Source organism: Schistocerca cancellata, chromosome 9 (genome assembly GCF_023864275.1).
Source record: "Schistocerca cancellata isolate TAMUIC-IGC-003103 chromosome 9, iqSchCanc2.1, whole genome shotgun sequence".
Classification (NCBI taxonomy): Eukaryota; Metazoa; Arthropoda; class Insecta; order Orthoptera; family Acrididae; genus Schistocerca; species Schistocerca cancellata.
In genome coordinates this window covers 410,241,070-410,253,619 of record NC_064634.1, presented here as the reverse complement: position 1 = coordinate 410,253,619, position 12,550 = coordinate 410,241,070, and the positions used below count along the sequence as shown (strand labels likewise).

At 40.4% G+C, this 12,550-nt stretch overlaps 1 protein-coding gene across 5 annotated transcripts in view; it reads left to right on the top strand.

The window, feature by feature from the left end:
- LOC126100136 (transcription initiation factor IIA subunit 1-like) overlaps nt 1-12,550 on the top strand; it is a 43,200-nt gene that overhangs the window by 26,146 nt on the left and 4,504 nt on the right. For 4 of the 5 annotated variants that reach the window (XM_049910675.1, XM_049910672.1, XM_049910673.1 and 1 more), the window contains exon 3: nt 7,168-7,632. In XM_049910675.1, coding sequence (XP_049766632.1) covers nt 7,168-7,632 — 465 coding nt within the window. The remainder of the gene's footprint in view (nt 1-7,167; nt 7,633-12,550) is intronic. The other variant, XM_049910676.1, reaches the window with a different exon arrangement.

The window sequence follows — 12,550 nt, the reverse complement described above, 5'->3', positions numbered from 1 at the left end:
TTGGATGTGGCTTAAGGAATTTCAAGGTGTAAATGAGAATGAACAAATTGTCTAAAGTGTTATTTTTAATTTTTGATTTAGCCTACTGACTTGTAGGAACCTGAGGTTAGGATAGGATTTGAATCTCTGTTAGTAAGTTGTTACATTAGATTGTTGCAACTCTGCCAGTGTTCAGAATGGTTTTGATTCACTTTAATGTCTGCAAATTCTCTGTATTTAATACTTACGTTGTTTCAAAGGAGCAACTTAATCCCTCAAGGTAGGGGTTAAGTGTTTCTTTTCAAAAAGCATTTTTTTTATCTTTTTCGGCATATAGTAAATTGACAAAATCATGTCTCAGTATTACAATAAACCTGTCACTTGCATTCAGTATATTAACAACTGATATTTAACCAGTTGTAATTAGTAAAGAGATGAGGGGTTTTTTGAAATTACAGTAGGCTTAGCTTTGTTGTGGATGGCTCCTGTGCAGAGGGGATAAAAAAAAAAGTAACAGCCAACAATGAAACCATAACTTGAAATGTTGAACTCCGAGCAGTGATATTCACGTTACAAATGAGGAAGCTCCCCTTGCACTGCACTTAAACAAAAGGGAAAAAGGGCAACACTATACTCAGTTAACAAGTGTGTGGTTGGAAGGCAAGTCAATAAAATGGAAGGATTTCCTCAGACATACTCTGTATATAACAATTTTTGTGTTAAAACAGTGTTTAGTGAGAAGATTTTGTCATAGGTGACGGGAAACAAAAATAACACAGGTGAAATTATAGTGTGTGGTGGATATGTATTTTTACAGTTGTGTAAAGTTTTTAAATCCCAGGTACTTTAGTTATAAACATATTTTGAGGCCATTCTAAATAAAGATTGTCAAAAATATAACATTTTCTGTGATCTGACATGTTTAATGTATTCCACAGTGTAACAGTAACAACTTTTTGTAATGTCTTGCACCTGTAAATATTTATGCATAAAGGGTTCATAAATTGGTAACAACTCAACAGAAACAAGTTCCAAAGAAATACCAGCAATGTTTAATCGAACATCGAAAAGATCTGAATGTCATTTAGCTTTGTTTTGCCCTTACACCAAGGCACGACCAACTGTGGTATCAAGTATTGGCCAGAAGAAATGTTGAGAGAATGTGCAGTATACAGCATACCAAGTGCTTAATTTGTTTCTTTGGCATACCCTAAAGTGAAAGGTGTGTGGCAAGAACATTGTACTTAACAGCTTGTACTTCGAGACACACTAAAGAAATGGTACAGCCTGTGAGTTACAATTGTTATTGTACCTGTGAGAATGTGTAGCTGAGTTGCTTTTTGAGGCCCAATATAGTCTGTTGCTGAACTGAAATTGATGGTCTTCAATAAAAAAAATTGTGGTACAGTTGTGTGTTTTATATTTTTAATCTTCCCAAAAACTGTTGAATACTGTCTACACAAAACAAAAAATAACTCGCATGCTCAATGCACAGCACTGTAACTTGTGAATTGGAAGTGCACTAGATTAATCAAAGTGTGTGTTTATCTGGTAATAAGTATGCAAGCAGTTGCTTTATTACCACATAAATGCCAATTTAAATCACAGTTCGTCATCCACAATGGATATACTGAAAATGATCAAAGTGTATTATCCAAGCTGACAGCTTTTGCTCACACTCTAGGTAATTGCTAAACATAAAACACCAAACGATTTATCAAACGGAGAAAACGAAACAGGACTCATCTGCTGTGTGGTGCTTTGGAAACCAAATCCTATGTAATAAATAAGTTTACAAGGTGTAGAGGTGATGGTTTTTATATAAAACCACAAATAAGTCCACATACTGTACAGAAAATTCATGTTCTGAGCAATCAATGTAACAGCATTTTACTTGGCTACAAATAAAACAAATACAAACACTTTATGAATCAAACATGAGCAGATCTTCCTCAGAAGATACAACATTCCATTACATTACGGATGTGAAATTGTGTAGCAGTTCAAACAGAATCAATGTTTGTTTGGACACGTTATGCACACATTGTACATTGCTTCCTCACAGCTTGCTTCTTCCCTTCAATTGTGTCCCACTTTGCACAACGTGTGTGTCTTTACGGTATTTGTTATGCACACCTTTTGTAACGTCCATTGGTGGAAGTTACTCCCTTTATTATTTGTATTCTATAATCGTACATCATTTTATGCACTGAATATTTATTATATAGGTAATGTGAATTGACCATTAGCATGTCAACTACATGGAAGAATAGTTACTTTGGCCAGCAGATAGTCTTTTGTTCACATAAATAATACATCATCTGGTCCTGTCTATCGGTCCCAGACATACTACTATTATATTTGATAATTGGCAGTGGTTTTGAGACTATTTGCTTTGCTGGCTTGCATTCAGCACACGTCCCATAGTATTATGATAGTCTGTGGAAATATAGGAGACCTCTCGTCTATCCTTCTATCTGCTGATCATTATGCCATGCGAATATTGTTCAATGGTGTCTCCTTTCCCGAGTTTTGCGCATACCACATCTTTAGGGGTATTTCTCCTATTAACCTTAGTGTCCTGGTGCAATTGTGTTTTTGCATTCAACAGGGCTTTAGCTAAATCAAAGCTGTTGTAAAAATTGTCTATGTGAACGTGATGGCCAACATGCAGCTTCTCTTCCAACAAATGTAATACTATCTTTTCAACACGTCCTTTTCCTCCCATATCACCACACATTCCCGTGTACACAGCGCATTTATTTATGAAATTGTCTGGATTATTTAGCATATACAATTTGATGCCATATTTATTCCTTTTGTTCTTTATATATTGTCTAAATGACAATCGCCCCCTCCAAAGAATCATGGATTCATCTAAAGATAGGTCCCTACCTGGATAATACACCTGACACATGCTGTTGTTGAAATAATGCAGTATAGGGCGTATCTTACATAGTCGATCATCTGGTTTTGGATCTCCTGAATGAATTTTTTTGCAAAATGCAGTGAGCGTAAGATGAGCAAATATCTGTCTCTGCCCACAATCATCACTATTCCTCTATTTTCGAACAGCAGGTCTTTCTTCCAGTAGTCTTGTAATTCGGCGTATTTGACATTACCCGTGTGTAATTAAATATCCGGGAAGACTATTATTTCTCGTATACTTATAGGTTTCCAATTACTAATCTTAGAGCCCTCTTTCATATTTTCGCTCACAAATATGTTGCATGTGTTACCATTCGTTTCATCAACTACGAGTGTGGTATGTCATCTGTAACCAGTAGCCTAAAGAAACCCATTGGCGTATTGTCAGCAGGATTTATCTGCAGACATTCTGCTTTTGTAAACAGACAATATTACATCCCATGTGGTTCTTCATGCCAAGTCGCACCTGGTTTGCTTACGTCGGCGAGCTCGAGTTCTTTATCGTCAGCGGTTTCCTCATCATTATTGTCTGATTCCAAACTGCCGCGAAACATATTCGACAGTTCTCCTTCCACACTGTCATCACTATGGTATGTTTCTGCAGTCTCCAAATTCCAGCCACCCTCCTCTGGTTCGTCCCCTCTGAACTCTACATCACTATCTTCTAACACACTCAGTAACTCATGGTCGGTATATTGTTCACTTTTCCTACTGTCTTTCAGGTTAGAAGGTGCCGGTACATTCGCCACCATTGCAAACAATGCACAACACAGACGATTAAAGACAAAAACACACAACTGCAGGCAGGAAAATATTACATGATATTTCGTTGGTTGCTTGTATTAACACGAGTGCACAATCGAACAAACTAAACTGAGTATTCAGTTAGTAAACGCACGGCTTGTAAGCCGTACTGGCTTGTTGATTGCAGAAACTGTTATAAGCGTTGGCCGCACTGGCGTATTGATCGCAGAAATGCTTATAAGCATTCACTAGCTGACATACGCCAATATGAATGGCATTGAGGACCTGCTAAATGTCAACTACCCCGTTCCTGCTCTAGGGTTGACAGTTTTTAAGAAGTTGGTTTTTATTTGTGTCTTGCTGCCCCTACTGCTTCAAGCTATCTGGGAAATGTTTCAGAACTGCAAGTTAATGCACTGTACAAAATATTTGAGGTTCTGTATCAGTTCAACATACATTTATGTATAGTGTTTAGGAAAGAATACCTTCTTTCCCCTTTTCTGGCACAATGAAGATAAATCATTTTTGCCATTTACATTTGCAATTAAATATGATCTCATGAAAATAAAGTTGACTGGATGAGTGAAGAGGTCTGACATTGAGGTGTGGAGAGAGGTGAAAGGATAAAAAGATGCACAGCTTATTAACAGAGCAAAATTACTTTGCACAGAAATAGATGATGTACGAAAATAATTTAGTGAGGAGGGAGCACTCCAGCATTATATGATTGGTAACTATAAAGTTTTAATTATTACTTTGAAATATAGTTATGTAAGTAATTTTTTTAGAGATACATGTGTGCAGTCGTGGTACAGACTGAAATCCTCACATAACAAAACTGTAGAATGCTGCTAGAGGAGCTAAAAAGAAAATGATGCAGCCCATCTCCACTTTACCTGCGGCCTTGAGCCAATTTTTGTCTTTTGTCTCCTCTAGCAGCATGCTGCAGCACTGAAGCATGGAGATTTCAACATGTACAAGGACTGTACACATGTACTTGCAGCTAAACAAAATAATTATGTAACTTTATATTTCTGTGATGATAGTGTCTTTGATTTCCCATTGTATTTGTGTAAAGAATCAACAATATTGAGAAAAGGGTAGATTGGCGCATACCATAGAGAGACAGGTTGAGTTGCAAACAGCCACAAGAATAATACTGTTACTTTTTAGAACTGGTCTTAAATTCTCAGTCTACATGGAGTCCACATCTTTGCCAGCTTAAGGGAAAGTGCTGGCTGCACATTAATACGTTTTGCTGCCCGAGTAACTAGCAGCTGGGGTGTTGATTGTGCTACCATTCTGCAGCTTTACAAAGTCCTTATACAGTCCTCTCTTGATTATGGGAATCTGGCATACAGTTTGGCATACCCCTCAGCATTGTGATTACTGGATTTGATACACCACTGCTGTGTTCAGCTTGCGACAGAAACCTTTTAAACTAGCCTTGTGAATAGCTTACTCGTGGAGCTGACGTCCCTCCATTGCAGATCAGGTGCCAACAGCAGCTTGTCAATTATGCTACCAACATACGCAGCTACCCTAAGCATCCAAACTATTATCTCACCTTTCCAAACATGAAAATCCAACTCCCACAATGGTGTCCCCGGTCAGAGATCATGATCGCAATCTTCGTCCGGTCCCTCCTCTATGAACTCCACGTTTCCTCTTCTACCTGTCCATCGACCCCACTCACATACACCTCCATGGTGCATCACTTGGACCCTGATTTGTCTTGATCTCTGTTGAGGTCTTTTCACAGGTCTATTCTTGTTGACACCTGTTTTGGACAACATTCTAGTGATGCGGTACAGTTCTTTTGCATCACTCCTTGCTGCGGCTGTCTCTGCTCTCAGAGCTTGCTCATCCATCCACTTTCTCTAGTCATTCCTCACACTCCTCTTTATTTGAGAGTTAGTAGCTGCTTACTCAGCTTGCATTCGAGTTTTCTGCTGTCTTCTTTTACTCATATTTAATTTTGCCTTGATCTTCTTCCTACAGCTGATCAAATTCCATGACTGCAATGACTCCTTAAGCGGTTTACAAGCCCTTCACCAGTGTTACCCTCACCAAGACCTTTGTCTGGACGCGGGCCACATTGGGAACCTGGGTAATGAACTCGCTGATAGCCTCGCCAAACTGGCTACCAGTAAATGAACTCTTGAGATTGGTATTTTGGAAAGATCAGTATTACGGTCAAGTTTTAGTAACCCGGAATACAGAATGGCTCATTCTGACTTCACTTCACCAAACTAACTGTGGGTGATAAATGAGACTGAATCTGTGGAGGTCCTCCATGCAGGCTTTTGACAGGGACTCTATCATCTTATGCTGGCTGCACATCAGCCATAGTTCACTGACTCTTGGCCATCTCGTCCGTCATGAGGACCCACGCCACTGTCATTGTGGTTCCCGTTCGATGGTTGTCCACATTTTGATGGACTGTCCCAATCACGCCACCCTGTGGGCAGACTCTTGATCTCTCTGACTCACTACCTCTGTTGTTAAGAGACGATGCCTCGGCAGTTGACTTAGTTTAATGTTTTTTTTTGTGAAGGGGGCTTTTACAACTCTTTTTAACAGAGGGCCAATTAACCTTATCGACCCATTGGGTGCTGGCAGAACACATACTGTGGCGGTCTGGGCTTGATGGGTCAGCCTGGCCCTCAACCTACCTGTCATTTTATTCCCCCCCCCCCCCCCCCCCCCCACTCTTGTGTGGTGTGTTAGATTTCTTCATCTCCTGTCTCTTTTTGCTTCTCTTGCCCTCTCCATGTTGCTAGCATTTCCTGGGAAGTTTCATAGTGGAGTATCTTTGGTAAGTGGTGGGAGTTGGGGGATGTATGTCCCCTCATTGCACTCTGTTTTCAGGGATTCTGGCTGCTTTCTAGATCAGGCACCTTGCCTGCCTTTCTTCCCCCATCTCCCTTTCTTCTTTTTGTCCCTTATCTGTCTTCATTGACCTTGGGGTTTTCTCTCCCTAAGTTTTGTGTGGTAGGCTATCTGTGATCTACAGTCATGTAGACCTGTCTGAGGAAAAGGGGCTGATGACCTAGTATTTTGGTTCCTTTAATCATCCAACCTACCTCACACACACAACTGCTACTTCCGGTGCTCTGACCACAATTGAATTCTGGCTGAAATGGCCAGAGGTAGTGATTTTGTGTGTGTGTTTGTTTTTTCTTTGGAAAAGGCTTTGTGGGAAAGGTGAATGTGTGCAGTCTTTTTGTTGTACCTGTCTGCATGTCTGTGTTATCGATGGTGAATAGCAATCTGTTTTTTTCACAGTATTGTTGATATTCGAACATAGACTTTCCATTGTTTCAACAAGAAGTCAGTAATTCAAACATTTAAATAAAACAAACAAACACACACACACACACACACACACACACACGCGCACGCACATGCAAAACCTATTTCCATCGTCTGTTAAACCTACGACTTGTGACAAACATAACATATACATATACTTCTAAAGTTTAAAGTGTTGCTGAAGAAATATGTGTTGTTTAGTTACAGCAGCAGCAGCAACAGCAGCAGCAGTCTCATCAGCAGCCTCATCAGCAACAAACCTTGCAGCAGCAACTGGTGCATCAGCAGACGCAACAAGCCAGTGCCCCTCCACAGCCCACACAACAAACTGTAATTGTGGCAGACCCAAACAAGACAGTGCCAGTACAGATAACACTGCCTGCTCCTGCAGGCACTGTAACCATCCACGTTCCTGTATCAGCTTTGCAGGGGAATACACTACAGACGTCGCTGACGGGGCCCGTCATTACTGCTGCAATGGCCCTGCCTCCCCAGGTTGCTACCACATTGCTGCAGCAACATGTACTGGCTGCATTGCAGGCTGCACAACAGCAGCAGTCCCAGCAACAGCAGCAGGCTGCAATACAACAAATCCCACGACAGACTGATGGCCAGGATGACTCTGACACACCTGGTGGATCAGGTCATTCTCAGAGAACAACCGAAGTAAGTACAGTGTAAACACTCCCCCCCCCCCCCCCCTCTTCTCTCTCTCTCTCTCTCTCTCTCTCTCTCTCTCTCTCTCTCTCTCTCTCTCTCTCTCATGAACATTTGGAATTCCTAGTAAAAACTGCTCCTTTTTTCAGTAGTTGAATCATTGATCATGCTATGTCTATGTCAGTGCACACTTGAAAGTATCGTCAGTAGAAATTCGCACTACATAGGAATGCCTGCAGTTCCCCCTCATTTATCAGTTCATCAGTTCTGGATAGTTCTTGGCTTCTGTCAGTTTTAAGTTAAGATGGAATTCATGTGCCATTATCTTGTATCTTAAATATTCTACTTGAGAAACAGCACAATGTCATGGATAGGGGAAGATTCCAGTGCACAGTGTCTCAAATATGGCTCAAGGTAAATCAGACATTGAGTTGGTGTTAACCCTCAAGTGAACCACTCACAAATAACATTGTACTACCCATAACTATTCCTTCATTATTGCTTCAGCTAACATAGTGTGTTGGCATACGTCCAAGTGAGCAGCAGTAGTATAAAATAAACGGCAAGCTAAGTGAGAAAAAATTTGCGATTGGTGCAACAAAATGGCCCAGATTACAAGCTAGTAGTGCAGTCCCACAGTGAAGCAGTTATATAAGAGATAATTAGTAATCAAATAAACAGGTGGCAGGGATATGATGGAACTATGCTGTTTCATGTTTTGAGTAGGTCATTGGTGGTTGGTTGCAGCATTGGGCCTTCAGAGGCCTGTTTGGACAAAGTTTAGTTTTTTTTGAGTAGTGCTTGCAAAGTTATTGGCTGCTCATCAGGTGATAACATTTAATTTAGTAAACAGCTCTTGTACGGTTGGTTAGAGTGCTTCGTGAGTTGATTTCTTGACGCTGTTGTTTGATGGACAATAATTTACTACCTGCACATATTCCTTCTTGGTAGGTACTTCTATCACATCTTGTGAATCTATGTTCGGCATTGTGATAGTTCTGCTTCTGCGTTATTCAAATTGCCAATGCTTCCTGGAACACACAATTTTCCACTTGGTTCTTCTTTAATGACACTGACATTTCTCACTGCATAGCCATGCCTCTGGTGTAGCAAGTTACCATTTACTGATGTCTCAGTTAAAAACAAATGCCTTCTTTTGCATTTTGGCATTTTCACATCAATATACAGAGTTTATTGTGTTCCTGTGGGGATTGGGGGGGGGGGGGGGGGGGGGAGGGTTGCTCTTACATTCAGTCAAATGTATGTCAGAAAGGAATAACTGTGTCACTACTAGGTTTGCCCATTATGTCAGCAGCATTGACATTCCTCTGAATCTGAGCCTTAGAGTTCTCATTGCAGCAATAATCGTTAAGACCAAATTCGATTTCCCTTTCTCTACATATATCTGAGCATGGTTAGCTGCCAGGAAATCTAACCCCAATACACTTTCATAGCATTTCTCTCTCCTCCTTATCACTTGCATTTTCACCACATATTTATCTTGGCCAGTCACAAAATTAATCACAACTTTGTGATTGCGCACCAGTTGCCATTTAATTGTACAGCTTGGGTGCCGCTGGTTTTCTTTCTTAGCACCACGTCAAAGAAATTTGAAGTGCAATGAGTGTACAAAGGAGATTGCTTACGGATCACTCATGACATCCATACTAAATAGGACTAACAGGGGATGTTGAACGTATATAGAGAAAGGAAGTACAAATGGTTACAAGTGGGAGAGTGTCGGAGTAATAATGAAGAAACTGATGTGGCGGACTCTTGAAGATAGACGTAAACTATCCCAAGACAGTCTACTAACAAAGTTTCAAGGACTGGCTTTAAATGATGACTCCAAGAATATACTAAAATCCCCTGTGAATCGCTAACATGGAGATTGTGAGGACAAGATTAGAAAACACACACACACACACACACACACACACACACACACACACACACACACTAGAACATTCAAACAAACAGTCGTTCTTCCCGTACTCCATAAGAGAATGGAATGGGAAGAAACACTAATAACTGGTACAGTGGGATGTACTCTTTCCCATGCATTTCACGGTGATTTGCAGAGTGTAGATATAGATGTAGTGGTGGCACTTCCATCACCTCTGTTGTTTAACATACTCCTCTCAAAGCTATCCATCTTCGGCCTTGCGTCCCCCTTATTACTGTTTCATGCTATGTGACCTTCCGCTCCATAGGTGCAGTATTGAATCTTTTTCTTACAAGTTGGGCTTTGTTCATGTGGTAGCTGGTTCCTGAATAAGCTTCAAACACACGGTGATCCAGTTTGCAATCAATTTGGGATCTGTGTAGCTTTTCAGCAAATTGAACTTCTGTTTGTCTTGCAGTGAGGAATGTTACGTGCTTGGCCAACTTTGCACTCTCCAGCTTCAAACAGTGTTCTCTCTTTGTGCTAATCATTGTCCCTGGTGTGAGACCCGAGTTTCTCCTGGCATATATAATGTTCAAATAACTAACAGGAATGCAGCCAGCTGCCTTCCTGTAAGTTATTTGAATATTCTCACTGACTTTTCTAAAGCAAAATCCTTGATGGATTCTCTGTCCAAGATAAACGTGCTGTGGAATTGCTCCCTGTAAAATCATGCTGTGTGTCTTTCTTTTCCCCCTTTTGTACAATTTCATAAATGTCTGTTTAAATTCACTGTAGGTAGCTTCATGACTGCATGTTGTAGTACATGTAACGAAAGTGAGTCCATCATCTTGGAGTCACAGTTTTGCCAGTTATTTTATTAGTCATTCCACTGTCCTTAACTTGCTTTTTTTTCTAAAAAGCACTTGAGCCGCCTCATTTGATCTTCTGCAGACAACTGCAAAGGTTCTTAAGTATCACAGAGTCCATTGGACTTTCATTGGGTACACTCAGAGGGCTGCTGTTTACTTGACTTGCGTCTCTCCTGCCTTCTGTATCTGCTTTAAATTGTTGAATTTTTAAGGGTATTTGTGCTATAACAGTCTGCAAATCCACACCTTGCTGTGTGTCTGTCATGATTGATCACCTGGTTACTCAAGTTATTAAAAATTTACCATCATTGCTGCTTGCACGCATGCTGATCAAAGTCAGTATCTGCAGCAGTTCTACCTTCAGTGCTGGATCTCATTGTGCTTTATTACCCAAGAGAAGTTGGTAGAATGGTGTCTGCATCAGCCATGCACTAGTTCCACTTACAGATACCCCACATAAACTTCCTTCCGCCAATAATTCTGATCTCTCCTGCAACCTATGGAAGACTGTAGGTTTTCTTTTCTCCTCATGAATAGTGATGGGTAAAAGGACACTGAGGGTCCCACTGCTAACAACATTTTATAAGGGATACGGTCAAGGATGAGTGGTAGCAGGGTGTGGGATCATCAGGGTAAATAGGTGACCAGGACTCATTGCCATAGTCCGGTTACTTTTACATAGCTTTTATGCATAACATGATAGATACGTACACACTAACGGATAACGCCTCAGTGGCATACTGACGCAAATGCAACAAGGATGAGCTGTGATTGGTGATACAACACAAACCAGCCACCAAAAGTACCACTTCTATTCTGCATAGCTAGCTGTTTTTTTGCCTTTCAGAGAAAGAGTGTCAAATAAAATTGGTATGTTATGCATACTGTGCAACATACCACCGTAGCTTGCAAAGAGTTGAAATTCCTACCATGCTTTAAGAGGTAATGGCTTTCTTGCAGTATCATGTCCTTGTTTTGATAAAAATTAAGACTGTTTGTAATTAATAAGTGCTGTCTTAATTTTTATTACTTGGACAAATGGGTATTAGGATACAACAGGAGGTCTCTCTCTCTCTCCTCTCTCTCTCTCTCTCTCTCTCTCTCTCTCTCTCTCTCTGTCTGTGTGTGTGTGTGTGTGTGTGTGTGTGTGTGTGTGTACACACAATTGAACATGATGCATGATGTTGAGTTCAGTTTCACTAAATTGTCTGTTTCATTCATTGTTAGTGAATAGAATAGTTACTTTAAGGAACACTTAATATGGAATAAGGTAAGAAACTTAAGAATGAATTTTTCACTCTGAATTGGAGCGTACATTGTTGTGATCCTTCCAACAGATTAAAACTGTGCCAGAACCATACCTTTTGTGTCTACTTGCTGAGTTATCCAGATGCAACTCAAATCTCATCACAGCTTCAGTTGTCAGTGAAAGTGAAGGTCCAGGTTCAGATCCCAGTTTCATTCTGTCACAAAGTTTCAGAATTGCTCAGGGTAGGTTCTTATTTACTATTCATAAGGTAACTCACTTTTTGAGGAACAAATGTTGGCAGGCTGCTCAATAACCCACACTGCAAACAGCTTGATGTGTTGATGCATAACAAGACTGGCTGCTTGCTAAATGATGATATTGACTGGAGACTTGAGGACTTTGCTTTCATGTGAGTTGCACACAAATTGAGATTCAGGTACTTGGTTATGGACTGAGATTGCTTAGAGCATAGCTCTGCTGAGATTTGTACTGTTCCTGTATCTCGCTGAACTCTGAGTCCTGGCAGGCTAAAGAATTACGCATAGGTTTACTAAAGGCCCACATAAGAGATCTTGGGCTGTTTATATTCTAGCGTACATGCAGAAAAAAAAAAAAAAAAATTGGGGAAATGGACTGATGAAACTCTGGTACTGGCTTTATTCCATGGGAGGCACTCCAACACTACCGTGAAGAGAAAGACTTGCGTAAAGAGTTACAGAAATACATAAATGGCAGCAAATAACACTACATGATGTTAATGGGAGATTGCAGTGCAAAGTGGAACAAAATCTGTAGAAAGAGCCTTCATTGGGAAATGTTATAATAGTAGAAATGCCAGGTATCATGTCGGTCAAATTTGCTGATAGGAACAAAATGTTTCTTATTCTAAAAGAAAATAGGAAATTGATATTCAGTGCAAAT